We start from the raw sequence: 15234 nt of genomic DNA on the forward strand, positions 1-15234 counted from the left end.
ACAAACAAAAAAATACTCAAACAAACAAAACCCAGCAATCTCGAATGTCTTGAAGTGACCTGACAGTCCCCATAAAAAGCCTTGCTCTGTCTACTAGAAGCAACCATTCTCTTGGGACTGGAAATAGCTCCGTACTTTTGTATGTGTTTTATAATCTACATGTGGATTCTTCTACAGTGTAGCTGACTGTTCTAAGTCTCTATGCAGCCAGTCTAGGAAATACAAATGCAAGACCAAATGTACAGAGGAATTCTGTGGCTCACCCCACAGACACAGTACTACTCAGGAATAGCAAGAGCGGACAGGTGGGGCTGGGACAATATGGGAGAGAGTGTTGGAAAGGTAATATCGATCATGACACACTGTGCATATAAATTGGTATGTTGAATCCAAACCTTCTGAACAACTATTTAAAGATAATAAAGATCACAAAGATTCTCCTGTACAGCTTCTGGAAAGGCAGATAGTTTGGCTTGGCATAGTTAGTTCTCTGATCCATTTGACACTGGGTGAGAAAGTTAGTTCTCTGATCCATTTGACACTGGGTGAGAATGTGCACTTTCTGTTCGCTTCATAGGACTGCAGTATTCTATTTATCTAATTCTGTTCTGTAATACGTTTAGTTTCAAAAAGAAATCCTAAGCTAGAGGTATGGCTCAGTGGGAAAGTGCTCATCTAATGAGCATAGGGAATTGAGTTCAACTATTGCAAAAAAAAATCTTAATATTTGATGGACAAGGTGTTAGTAAACTTTTTCACTGAAGAGCAGATTGGTTATTATTTTCAGGTTTCTGGGTCATACATAATTGTTTCTGTTGTATAATCTTTTTTTGTCAAGCCTTTAAAAATGGAAAAGCCATTCTTAGCTTGGGAGCATACAGAAACAGGCCACAGGTCTTAAGAGTCCACGGGCCATAGCTTGCTGACCTCTGACAGGGCCAGCCCTCCCACTTCAAACCGCTTCACAAGTAACGCCACAGCATTAGTCCTCAGGGGAACACAAATCAAACCATAATGAGAAAATGGAAGTAAGGCTGGAAGCTTAGATTCCTGGATTCCAAAACTTCCTATAAATTTTTGATTATCACAATAGTGTGGCACTGTGTAAGCATGGACATGAGGCCAATGGAACAGAACCCTTAGTCCAGAAATAGGCCCAAACACCATGGTCAACTACTTTTTAGAGTTTCATTTTTGGAAGTACTGGGATTTGAATTCAGAGCCTTGTACTTATTGGGCTGGTGCTCTACTGCTAAGCCATGCCCCTGCCCTTTTCGGCACTGGTTACTTTAGAGACAGGATCTCACTTTTTGTGTGGGTACATGTGTCTATGATTTGCCTATTTTATACTTCCTATCATAGCTGGGATAAAAGTTATATACTACCATACCCAACTTCTTCCAATGTAGTATCAGCTTAGGCTGGCATGGAACCACAATCCCCTAAATTTCCACAACCCATATAGCTGGGATGACAAGAGTGTTCTACTGTATTCAGTTATTGGTTGAGAAGGGGTCTTATAGATGAATGGATAAAGAAAATGTTGTAGGAGGTATATACATGAATTCTGTTCCTACATCAGAAAGAATGACATTGCCCCATTTATTAGGAAATGAAAAGACTTGGAAAAAATTATACTAAGTGGCATAAGCCAGGCCGTAAAAACATAAGTCCTGTGTTTCCTTATTTGCAATAACTAGTATATGTCTAGGACAAGCAGAAATTGTCAAAAGCTATGTTCATATGACTATATAAGGTTATGTTAAGCGAAATAAACACAAACCAAGGACAAAAAAAAAAAAAAGAAGGGGTCTTATGTATATGCTTGGTTGGCCTCAAATTACGTTCCTCTCTAGTTTAGCCTCCCAAGTAGCTAAGATTGCAGATGTGAACCACTGGTACTGGTGCCAACTGCTTTTTTAACAAGGGTGCCAAGGGTGCCAATGGAGAATGAACAGTCAAGCAAACTGCTGCACGAACACATTATCCACATGCCAAATAGGGAATAGAGTAGTCAAGAGCCAGGGCAGGGAGGGGAAAAACAAAGTCACATAGGGGCTGGCACTAGGGGCTTGTCACTGCTCAACAGTGGGGCAGTCTGGGCAGCCCTAGTGCTGCGGGACTGCTTTCAAGCAGCACTGAATAGACAACATGCTGGAGACCCCAGTTTGGACTGATGGGAACTTTCCCAGAAAAGCTGGAGTCCCCACAGGAGATGGCTCATGGGCAAGTATGGCTGAGACCACAGACTAGCACAGAGACAGCAGGGAATGCCCAGACTGACAGCAGAACAGCCAGTCTCCAGAGAGCCACACTTAGTGTTTACACGAATGCAAGTTAGAAAACATCTGCATGACACTACGGAAATGACACTGAAAAATCTGCAGACAGGTCTTGGGATAAGCACCGTGCTCACTGCCCATCAGGTTCAGACTGCATCATGGGGTACTCTGACTAGCAGGATGCTAACCACTTCCTCCAACCCAACCAGCCCAGAGTTTTATTCCCTAAGCCACCAGCAAGCTAAGCAATCAGAGGCTCTTTGGTTACTGCTTCACTGTGTGTCTCCATGCTTAGAAAGGAGGAAGGCTGCTGAGCGCATGTCTCCCCTCACGCTGGCTCCTTCTCCAGATGAATCCCTCACTCAGAGCTTCATCAAGCGTGCTCATGCAGCCCACAGCTATTTTCATATTCTCTTAAAATAGAAAAACACCTTGTGCTTTTGTTGTATGACACAGGGTATCTCTGTGGAGGCCATGCTGATCTGGAATTCAAGACCCTCCTGACTCAGCTTCTTTTTAAAATTTTATTTATTTATTTAATTGTGAACATACTATACAGAGGGGTTACAATTACATGGGCAAGATAATGAGTACATTTCCTATCAAGCATTGTAGCCTCCTCCTTTGTTTACCCTTCACATCCCTTCCCAGCCTCCCCCCCCACCCAAACCTCCCCCACTCCCCACCAAAGTTGTAAAGTTCGTTTTTAACATGACAACTTGTACTTCTCATTGCTGCAACAGGTCCACCTGTATCCTTATTTAAACGACTTGTTTTTCCCCTTCCCCTCCACAATTTTTCCGGCCTTCAATTCCGTTGAAGCAGGGGTTATACTGTGGGGGAGGGACATACAAAGCAACAAAGAAATAATCTTATAAATGCGTTTGAAACAAATGCATGAAAGAAAAAAACATTTGAATACATATCTTAGGGTTCATTTTCCTAACATCACCTTATCTGACCTTTTCTGCTTGACTCATACATATACTAGATATTGCAAATAAGGGAAACCATGGGACTTATGTTTCTTTGGGGTTGGCTTACTTCACTTAATATAATTTTTTCCAAGTCTTTCCATTTCCTAACAAATGGGGCAATGTCATTCTTTCTGATGGAGGCATAGAATTCCATTGTGTATATATACCACATTTTCTTGATCCATTCATTTACTGAGGGGCATCTGGGTTGGTTCCATATCTTAGCTCTGGTAAATAATGCTGCAATAAACATAGTTGTGGTAGTAGCTTTAGTGTGGTCTTGTTTGTAAACATTTGAGTAAATGCCCAAAAGTGGGATTGCTGGGTCATAGGGGAGCTCTATGTGGAGTCTTTTGAGGAACCTCCATACTACTTTCCAAAGTGGTTGAACAAGTTTACACTCCCACCAACAATGAAGTAAGGTTCCCTTCTGTCCACATCTCCTCCAGCATCTGTTGTCATTAGAGTTCTTGATTTTTGCCATTCTAAATGGGATTGCATGAAGTTGCAGAGCTTCTGCATGGCAAAGGACATAGCTAGCAAGATCAATAGAAAGCCTATGGATTGGGAGAAGACCTTAACTAGCCATACAACGGACAAGGGTCTCATATCTAAAATATACTTGGAACTCAAAAAATTAAATCCCCCAACAACAAATCCTCAAAGAAACAACTGCCCAATAAATAAGTGGACTAAAGACTTAGAGAGAAACTTCTCTGAAGAAGAAAGAAGGATGGCCAATAGACACATGAAGAAATGCTCAACCTCCCTAGCCATAAAAGAAATGCAAATCAAAACAACATTGAGATACCACCTGCCTCAGCTTAAGTGCTGGGATTACAGGCCTGCTTCCTTGCCTTGCCCCCAAACATCTTTGTATCTGTTTCAATTTCCCCTGTAGTTAGATTTTTGTCATGCAAAAGTTCAAAGTGGTTTTTTTTGGTTGGTTGTAGGGTTTCTGCTCACCGTTAGCACTCTACCACTTTGGGCTACAGCTCCATTTCTAGTTTCCTGCCTGGGATGGCTTTGAACCATGATCCTCAGCTCTCAGCCTCCTGAGCAGTTAGGATTATAGGTGTGAGCCACTGGTGCCTGGCTCAGTGTTTTTTATGATCAAAGCAATTCTTCTTTCCTTCTGGAGCTCTGGCCTTGTTTCCCATGTGGAGTGTTTCATGATCAGGCCCATTACACATCCCTTTCTGTCACTGGCTGAGAGCCTCTCTGCCTTCCAAGGGGATGCTCAGGGTCTCACATCATCCAGGATCTGCGTTCAAATGCTAACACTGCATTTCCCCTCTCCCCCCAGGAGTGGTTGTGAGAGGTTTGTCGGTCATGGGAGGCCAAAGCCAGAGGCCAGAGCCCAGAGCGGGACATAAGTTTCTCCCTAGCACAGGATCTAAGAATAGCACAGACCTCAGCTTCCTGCTTCTCTGTCCTCAGGCAAGAGCCACCCCATAGTGATGTGGGTTGGGCTCAGAAACCAAACAAACTCCTGACTTTGCTGCTCTTAGTTCTTGCACACTTGTCCACTCAGATACCCCCTCCCCCACTTACCATGTCTTTCCCAGGCACATGCCTCCAACTCTGAAGGCTCCAGTGCTCTCCTATCAAGTAGAAGACTTGCTCATAGAACTCTGTAAGCACTTGTGGCCACAGCAGCAAACAAAGAATGCTGAGACTTTTCCTATTGTGAATCACATTCAAAACTGTCAGCCGCATACACATGATCAAACCCAAACTAAGACGGTAATTTGGATATTTGAGCATCAGTCCATATTTGGTACAAATTCTTCGCTAATTCTCACATTTCTGGCCCATCCTGTAAGATAAACATGCAAGTAGTTGTATAGATGTGTGTGGGGGTGTAAAAGATGGGACAGACCATCTACCACAGCTACTAAGAAATCAAGAACTAATAGTGACAGAGGTAACACCTGGACAGCTCCCTAGCACTGACAGCTGACCAGCATCAATCTGTAAGGTCCCACAACACAATATGATGTCTCTTACAGAATATTCTCAACATGAGGAGGTCCTGAAGACAAAGGTGAACTTAACGTGGGGGGCCAGGGTGGTGTGAGGTGCTCTGGTAGACTGCTCTGCATCCCAAGGGTGGACCAGACTGTGTCCACATGTTAACAAATGACACATGCACGTATTGTTGGGAGTGACTACTGAACAGTGGAACACTTTTGGTAAGCCTCCAGAATTCAATTGGATGCTAGTGGCAGCCTAGACCCTTCATAGGGAAAAGCCTAAATAAACTGTCCAGGATCAGTGACTCTTAGGGGACATAAAGACTGCTGATTCTGGAGGCTGTGAAGCCAGGCAGGGCATGGCTACAGTCTGTAGCTGTGCTGTGGCTCACACCTCCACTGCAGGGTTATAGTAAGTAGCAGTCATCTCAGCATCTCTCTCTCTGTACGGTAGAATCAGGACAACAATCTCAGTTTCTTCCTGAGATATGGATGGCCAACAGGGAGAAAAGCAGTTACAGCAGGAGAGAAGGCTGACCCACACTGCCTTCCAAGTGACTGAGACATACCATGTCATACACTCCTGACACAGTGCTTGGGGCAGGTCATGTGTCACTTCCATGACATGACTTCACTCTGATGATAAGAAAACACCACGCAGACCCAGCAGCGACATTCTAAGGAACATCTGGCCAATGGTCTGTGAATGTCCAGGTCATGAACAATAAGAAAAGCCCAAGCAGCTGCCTTTGAAATACAACAGGGAATCCAGGGAAGCCTGGAAGTGGTTTAAATAAGGAGCATGGTTTAATTAACAGCAATGTACCAACAGCTCCTGGTTTTGATCGCTGTACTAGGGTTGGTGACATTGTGGGGACCAGGGTAGAAACTGAACTGAAAGATGAGAAAATGAAACAACTCAGAGGAAAAAATGGGCAAAAGATATAAATAGACATTTCCCAGAAGAGAAAACACACAGTGCCAACAAACAAACTCAGGGCAATGTCAATTAAGCTACACTGATACAGTTAAGAACTGAAGTCTGGAAATGTTGACTGTTCTCCTGGAAGTCATTTCTACTGTTGGTAGAACCATAACTGGTCCAATTATTTGGGAAATAATTTGAAGATAGACTTTCCATGACCCAGCAGTTAGACACTGAGGCACACATCCTAGAGACCCTCAAACATGAGCACCTGGAGATAAACATGATATATGACAGCTGTCTGTCTAGAAAGTAAAACATGGGGGCTGGGTGTGGTCCCTCATCCCATAAATGTACTCCTGGCTACATGAGAGTGGAAAGTAGGTAGGAGGATCTCGGTCTGATGATGGCAGAGGCAGAAGTATGAGACCCTATCTGAAAAATAAACTAAATAAAAAAGGCCTGGAAAATGGAAAAGCATTTGCTTCTCACTATGGAGAGGACCACTGAGAGCTCCCAGTTCCTGGATTGCATGGGCCTTGCTCCTCAAACAGAAAAACCAATCCAGCCAGAATGAACCGGGCCTCCTCTCAAACCATTTATGTGGCCCAATTGTTCCCCACTGTGCTCCTGTGCTGGTTGGGGACTACTGGGGTGGGAGCAAATCCCGCTTGCCCGTAGGATTCTAAGGCACTGCTGAGGAAGGTGGAGAGAGGCACAAGGCTCACTCACCAGCTGGAACTCGCTGCGGCGGCTGAAGGCCTCCCGGATCCCCGAGTCCCTCCAGAGAGCGCTCAGGGCAGGCACATAGAGCTGGAAGGTGGCTGGCTCCACGGGCAGCCCCGCTTGGTTCTCAAAGGCCATCAGGAACATCCCGTGCTTTTCATTTTCAGAGTGCTGCCAAGGGATGCCAAGCTTGTCCCGCGCGTCCACGAGCACCCTGGAGCCCTGGAAGGAGAGAGAAGAGGAAGACTCGGTTGGGTTCTGATGTGACATCACACACCGGCATGTCCACTCAGCCTTTTGCTCTACTAGGGCCGGGCACCAGGAGGGAACACATCGTAGAAAGATGAATGCGGTGACTAGTCCTGTCACTGCTGATACTTTCAGATCTTTTCCCAGTGTAAAGCCAGCCTCCTGAGCCACAGGCAGAGGCCACCTGCAGCACAGGGTGGGGTTATGTCCGCCATGCAACATCCTGTGTGGAGTGGCAGCTGTGCCCATCAGATGGGAACTCCAAAGTCAGCAAGACAGTATCCACAAGTGTTTGGACAGCATCAGTCAACACAATGCAGAGGAAGAGGAGGGGCATGACGAAGGGCTGGCATATACATCCTCCAGCTGGGAACACTAAGCCTGTTGCTCTTATGTCTTTTCCTGTGATCGAATCCACACGCCACTCACCTGCCTGGGTAGAGTGGACAGCTGTATGGTTTTTAGTGGCTCTTATCCTAAAAATGCCATCCCATCACCTGGGCAGGGCACAGCATCACCTCGGCTGGTAGCAGCTCGACTGCAGCTTTGGGCCTTAAGGAGTGGTCCCATCCTCTCACCAGACCTGGGTGATGGTGCTGTCTGGATAGAGGCCCCTCCCAGCACTCTTGTGGGGATGCGATTATCTTGAGGTGACCTTGCCTACTTCTATCCCCCCACAGGCAATGGGAGAAAATACTTGTCAGCCTCATGGCTGTCAAAGGACTCAGGTTTAGAATGCATAAAGAACACTCAAAACCAAATAGTTCAGTTAGAAAGTGGGCAAAGAACATGAAGAGAGAATTCACAGAGAACGGAACAGCCAGCAAACATGCAGGTAAGAAGTAGTCCTGGTGCCTCCCAGTGCACCCATTAAAATAGATAAAGGGCCGGCAGCATGGCTGGGCCACAGAGCGCCTGTGTATCAAGTATGAGGCCCTAAATCCAAATCCCAGCTCCATCAAACAAACAAACCCCAAATAAAAGACCGTAAACACTAGCAGATCGTAAGTTAAGCTGGCTCTCAGTGGCATTATGCTAAATAGAGCCATCCCTGAAAGCCACAGCTTGTTGACAGAATGACAATATTTTAGAGATGGGGAAAGGGATGTGAGCTCAAAGAACAGCCATTCTCATTGAGGTAGTCACACAAATCTACGCAGGATAAAGGGCAGAGAAGTCCCCTCCCCCACTGCCATCCTAATGTCCATTCCTGGGCTTTGCCACTGTACTGCTGTACTGTAATTATGTCCATCATAACTACAGGCATAACTGGAAATCCCTCAAGACTCTTTGCGACTCCCTGTGAACCTATAATTGTTTCAAAATAAAAAGGATTTAGTAAGTCAAATAGCCACCATAACAACGTGTGCCCCAACCATGTGACATGAAAAAGGAGCCACTAGAGGCCCAAGGAAAAAGTGAGAGCAGGAAGAGAGGAGGCTGGACAAAACCCTGCTTGGAGCTGGGTCAGGGGAGCTTTCTGTGGTGAGTTGGTGAAAACAGGCCGCGGGGCAGGTCAGAACCCACGCAGGGATGCTGCAGTCTGAATTGGTCTTCTACCTTCCTCCTCTCTCAGACCAACTCTGCCCCTGGGGCTTTCTTACTTCCTCTCTTTCTTAGACCCCAAAAGGAGAAAAGCAAATAAGACAGTCTCATCTCCCACATTCTAGCGTGCATTGGGTAGCATTGGTGGCTTTGGGGAGGTTGCCAGCAAAGTCTCCACTCTGCCCAGGTCAGGAGGAGGACCCCTGTCATTCAGGCAGCTATAATCCCAAGCCTAGCAAAGGGAACGCTGGTTACCTCCCTTGGTGGGGGGGCAGGCATTTCAGCCTTGCCCCCTCCTCCAACAGGACCAACCACCAACTAGCTGCAATGGGCAGCCCTGGCCATGCAATGAATAGGACAAATAAATCTGCATTTGACCTCTTCTGTCTAGTGCTGTTGCCACACACTAGGGCTTGGCTTCCCAAGCAGTGCCGGCTCACTCCTGATGGAATCTATAAGCCCTGAGGAGTCCTATTTTTATCTATAAAGAGACTAAGGCAAGCTGGGCACAGTGGCTCTCACCTGTAATCCTAGCTATTCAGGAGGCTGAGATCTGAGGATTATGGTTCAAAGCCAGTCTAGGCAGGAAAGTCCCTGAGACTCTTATCTCCAATAAACAACCAGAAAACTGGAAATGGTGCTGCAGCTCAAGTGGTAGAGTGCTAGCCTTGAGCTGAAGAGCTCAGAGACAGCGCCCAGGCCCAGAGCTCTAGTCCCATGAATGACCAAAAAAAAAAAAAAAGAGACTAAGGCAGGGAGTCAAAATGGACTCAAGAGCCAGGAGGCCACTTAAAAAGACTTTTCCCCAGGCATGTTTGCTCAGCCTGTAATCCCAGCACTCAGAAGGCTGAGGCAGGAAGGGCTATACAGGAAGACTCTCTCAATCAACACCCCCCCCCACCCCGCCCCATACACACAGCTTTTCTAACACTGCATGAAGCAGGCCTCCCCTGGTTACAGGGGTGAACAGAGCTCACACATGCATAACCATCAAGTCTAACAGTGGCTGCTTTCCCCTGCACCAGGCCACCTGAGCAAGCTAGAGCCACCCAGCTGACTGGACCCAGCCCCAAAGAAAAGACTCCTTATTTCTCTTGGTCGGAATCCAAGGCAGTTTGCAAAACTGTGGGTGAACTCTGAGTCACAGCAGTTAACTTGGAGACCCATTTTCTATTCTCTTCTCTCTTTCCCTTGCAGAAAAGACTATTGAGGAGAATGTCTCTCTTTTGCCCATTTAAATTAATCGAGTCGAGAACTGCTCCCTGCCAAGTTTGTTCTGAAAATCAACACTGGGCTCTGGGGAAGCTTTGTACTTTGCCACAACTCATAAAGTTCCGGGTCCAGGCTTGTCTCCTTTTGTGGGGGGGGGAGAGAGCACATGAGGGAGAGAGAGGGATGAACTCTCTGGAGCTTACAGTCTTTGGCAATGCTGTGTTTAATGTAGTTCTGCAGAACTGACTGAAGAGAGCTATGAATACCTTAAAAGTTTAAGATACTAGTAACAGGCATACTAAGACATCTCGCCTCTTCCAATTAAAAAACAGTTAGTTAATATACGAAAGCCAAGAAAATCCTAAAACTCATACACACCTTAAAAAAAAACAAAGGACAGGTCTGGGTGCCAGTGCTTCATGTACAAATCCTAGCTATTCTGGTTGAGAGACCAAGGATCTTGGTTTGAGGCCAATCTCAGAAGAAAAGTCTGAGAGACTCCATCTCCAAAATAACCATCAAAAAGTTAGGTTGGAGGCACAGCTGAAGTGGTGGAGCTAACTAGCTAAGCAAGCAAGCAGAGCAAGTGTGGGGACTGAAGCTTCTTACTTCTTTATTCTCCAGGAAGGAAAAGCCCTGCTTCCAGCACAGTGCGACTGAAGTCTGAATTTGTTGATAGCACACACTTTATTCAGTTGTGCAAGTACAAAAAGTCAAGCTGTTGGATGACTTCAGCTGAATACAATGTAACACTTTACACTGTTCAAAGAGCATTTTTAGGACAACTAATAAACGCAGCCATTTAAACTTGCAGTCAAAGAACAGATTCCCTGCCTGGTAAGAGTGTAGATTTTGGGGGCTTTTGGTTTTCCTGGATGAGGACCAAATCCTGCAAATCCTGTTATCTCGTTTTGAAATAGATTTTGTTAGTGATGCAAGTAAGTATTCGTAGGGTGGTCACTCCTAAGTCCCCAGAATAAACACTATAGAGAAGCCAGGGCAGCGTCTTGCTGCCCTTCAGGGTGTACAGCCAGGAGAGCGCTCAGGATTCGGATGTCCACTCTAGCACGGCGTGAGATGTGGGGTTAAAACCTCACTAAGCTGAGTTGTTTGCCTCTGGCTGCCATCCAAGGCAAAGAAATGCTGCCAGAAATGTAAACAGGATACATTTCTGTAAGTTAATGAATGCAGGGAGCCAAGACCCACAGCTCCTCTCGGTTTCTCTCTGGAACTGAAGTGTAGGGCAGAGAGAGAAAGGAGAGCTGGAGCCAGCATTGCCGGTCCCCAGGCTCCTCCCTGTTCACAATGGGACCCTGGAGGGCATCCAAGTCCAGTGGCTGGTGCCCACTGTCACTCTTCCTGGTTGCCTTCTGGGACACGGGCAGTGGTGTTCAGAACAGGCTCGTATTTCCCTAGGAAGCCACCCACACCGTTCCACCAGCAACCATGCTGGGCTGGCGCAGGGCAAAGCAAAGTGCCAGGTATTGGGAGAAGATCCAAGAGGTGGCAGGCTGGCTCCTGTGCTGAGGGGCGTACAAAGCTTCTTGTTTCAGCAGCAGGAGGGGCTAGGAGAGAAACCCAGGTGCATTGTGGAGAGCTACAAGGTACAGCCACGCCGAGAGGTGGCCAGAAAATCACTGTGGGTACAAGACTCATTTAAAGACAGGTTGAGAAGAGCTAATTTGGACTTTCTTGAGTAAGACATGGAGACAAATGAAAGTTTTGGGAAAAGGCAGGATGAGGCCGGAAATCTGCCTCCAGCCTCGAGGTGGGTGGGGTGAGCCAGCAAAGAAAGGGGAAACATTAAACAGGAGCTCCAGAGCACACAGGGAGTGGCGAGGTGGGTGCAGGGGTGAGTGTCTGGCAAATGTAGCTTTTGGGACAGTGGGAAATCCCAAGAAAAGATCATAGGAAACAGACAGCCCTATGGGCAAAGCTCAAGGTCTTAGCGCAGAAGAGAGGCAAAACTGTCACCATTCACTTAGACTGCCTAGAAATCAAGACAGAAGGAGAGGGAGAGGAGGGGGAGGGAGGGAGAGAGGAAGAGAGGGAGTGGGGAGAAGGGGAAAGGGAGAGGGAGAGAGCAAGAGAGTGAGAGAGAGAGAGAGAGAGAGAGAGAGTGAGAGAGAGAGAAAGTCTCTGATTCATTCTAAATTCAGATTTCCAAAACTGGAAATGCAAAATTCTTACTGTTTCAGAACCCAAGACCTGAAATCACCTCTTGAAACCACATATAGGCCAAGTTTTCTGTCTTCTGTCTAGGCTTTTAACTGAGATGGTGATTGAACTCAGGCCTCCCACTTGCTAGGCAGGTGCTCACATTTTGTTCTGGCCAGCCTGCACTGCAATCCTCCTGCCTATGTCTCTTGCATAGCTAGGGTTATAGTTGTGAGCTACCACACCTGCCCTTCAGCCTCACAATTCTCTTTAAATGTTTCACTAAATATTATAAAGACAAACACTGGTATGAGGGTAAGTGAAGCCTTCCTATTAAGTCCATAAAACCTAGGAGAAATCTCAGAAGAAACAACCACTATCATTCCAGGGAGAAAAATTCTGCAAACATGGGTAACAGACTTATGTACTAATTAAGTGTTTTCAAATTCCAGCTTGGATTCCCGCTGTGAGATCATCTGGTAGGCATTAAAAAAAACTGAAACAGAACAGGATGTAATGGGAGGTATATGAATAAACTGCAAAAAGTGATGCATAGAATGCTGCAGGTAATGTAGATCTCTATATATAAAGAAAACTAAATCTTGCTGATATGAGCTAACTACATAAACTAATATGCAGCGATGTACTGTACGTGTGCATGCACATGCTCACGCTCACGCACACACACGCACACACACACACACACACACACACACACACACACACACTCTCTCTCTCTCTCTCTCTCCAGGTTCCAATCAACAGAGTGCTTTTCCTGTGGCAGCTGCTAGTGCCAGCCAGTGGCAGCAAATGCAGCACAAGTGGCTGAGGTCCTGGGTGTACCGACTTGGGAGGGAGTAGGAAGAGTGGGAAGTTGTGAGGAAAGAGCTCCTCTGGGCCCCATCACTAGACCAGCCCATTAGTATAAGGGGACATGTTGGATGGCTAAGTGAGGCTGGGCCCATGACTACCACACATTTTCTACCACTGGAGAGGTGACGTAGCTGCCAAACTTGGGGCCTTGGTGTACTATGGAAAGCACATGCGCAGGAGAACAAGAGGGAGTGTGTGCACTCACTGTACAGGACAGGAAAGGGCAGATGGAGTAATGCAAGTTATCTCAGGGTTGGCCACAGTCTGTCTAGGCTGCTGAGGGAGTGCATCTGGGGAGGAGGCAGCAGAGGGAGAGCAGGAGGTCATGTCCTGGTGCCAGCACCTTGCACACAGCCACCAGCAGGCCTAGAGACCAGAGCCAGGTCTGAGGTGACCTTAAAGAATGTTCTTTACACATAGTAATTAAAGATACACCGCAAGCCTGGCTAAATTAGAAATTCATGAATTTGTATCCTACTTCAGTCTACTTTCCAAACAGCAAGATACTTCCATCCAGCACCCAGGAGGTGGAGAAAAGAGTTGCAAGCTTGAAGCCAGTCTGGGCTACAAGCAAGACAATGGGAAGGAGGGTGAAAAGAGGGAAGAAAGGAGAGAGCGAGGAAGGAAAGATCCAAATGAAAAACCCACTATCACACCACAAAAAACCCCACTTCCCCTCTACAGTGTTGTATAGGCAGAGTTACAATGTCCCACACTGCTTTGCCCTGGCCTTTGTCTTGAATTTGACATGAATGATTGTCTCCGATAAACCTATTTGGAGCAATGAGCTTTAAAGTCTAGAAGAAGCCAATAGCCAGGATGACAAACCAGCTTGCTCACTCTGCACTCACTGCCTCTAGAATCATGTGTGAGGGCTGGGGCATCCATAGCTCAGTGAGAATGCTGGCTTACCAGGGATTAGGTCCTGGGTCTGATCTCCAGCTATACAAAACAAACAAAATCTGGTCGAAAGTTCCAAGCTGACAAGACAACAAACTAGAGAAATGTCTACAGAAGAGAAAAAACACCATTGCAGAAAATAAGTCCAATGCTAAGCTGCTCTCCAATTGCACTTGCATGTGTCAGTAAATAATCAGATGAGGCAGACCCTATGGAGCCATCATCACCAGCAGCATTTCCAGCAAGGTAGCGAGTCTCAGCATAAGCAAATGCAGGAGAGCAGCCTCTTGGGTAGTTAAGGAACCTTGCTGCCCTCTTAAAAACTGGCATGCTTTTGGCTATCTCTGCATTTAGGACGGGCTATGACTTGACAAAATCCTGCTCTTGGGCTCTTCACTTCCAGGGACTCAGTTCCTAATTCCTAGTATAGATAGCTAAACACAACACTTAAATTACACTTGATTAGCACGTATACAAGAGCAAAGAGCAAGTCCCTGCAATTTTCAACATCTATGTCAGAATCTGCCCATGTATTTTTTCCTCTTACCCCCACACTTCCTTCTTGAAAGCATGACCAGTGTCCAGTGACTTCTAACATTCCTCATGGCTGTGAGGTGGGCACTGACCCGGAAGTCCAGGCCTCACTCCACGGCAGCCTTGGGAAAGTGACTTCAAGACCCTCTGCAGATCTCTGTGCCTTTGGGCCTGTGACTCCCCTGCTGGCCTGGTGTCAGATGGCCTGTCTTGCCAGGAGACCCACAGCTGCTAAAGAGTGGCAGTAAGTAAGCTAGTGTATCTAGGTCTGACCTGCCTCATCCCTTGGCACCTGCCTCACACTCCCAGGTTTTGTCTTGGGTCTGGCTACCGGCCTCTCACCTGAATCACTGCAAATCTCTCATAGTGGTCTAAGGTCTATGCTTGTTCCATCCATTTCACTCTCAAAACCTGCAGCCAGGTCAGTGCTGGTCAATTCACAGCTCTCCTTTGATCCTCCATCTGACTCAGAGCAAAAGCTCAGGCCCTTGAAAAGGCCTCATCTGTGACCACTTCCTCCCACTCCCCCATGGCATTCTCCACTATAGCCCTCACCAGCCTTCTTGTTTCTGCCTCAAGGCAGAAACTGCCCTGTACTGCTTATTCTATATTTGAAAAAAGTTAATTGTATAACAGATCCTTTTCATATATGTCAAAGGTAAAACAACAACAACAAAACTCAGCCAGGCTGGGCCCCAGTGGCACACACCTGTTATCATGGTTCAAAGCCTGGGCAGAAAATAACCAGCAATGAGCCAACTAGAAGTGTGGCTCAAGTGGTACAGCACCGAAGAAACAAGCATGAAATCCTGAGCTCAAACTTCAATACTGGCAAAAAGGAGAAAAAAAAACTACTGACAACATCTACAGAGAAGCAT

General features: G+C 46.5%; 1 protein-coding gene across 1 annotated transcript in view; it reads right to left on the reverse strand.

Moving 5' to 3' along the window:
- The window catches only part of Gna12 (guanine nucleotide binding protein (G protein) alpha 12), a 74880-nt gene that overhangs the window by 23844 nt on the left and 35802 nt on the right, over positions 1-15234 (reverse strand). Inside the window, exon 3 of the mRNA XM_013023383.1 lies at positions 6893-7108. Within this exon, the coding sequence (XP_012878837.1) occupies positions 6893-7108 (216 nt within the window). The remainder of the gene's footprint in view (positions 1-6892; positions 7109-15234) is intronic.

This window comes from Dipodomys ordii, unplaced genomic scaffold (assembly GCF_000151885.1).
Source record: "Dipodomys ordii isolate 6190 unplaced genomic scaffold, Dord_2.0 Scaffold68, whole genome shotgun sequence".
In the NCBI taxonomy this organism is placed as follows: Eukaryota; Metazoa; Chordata; class Mammalia; order Rodentia; family Heteromyidae; genus Dipodomys; species Dipodomys ordii.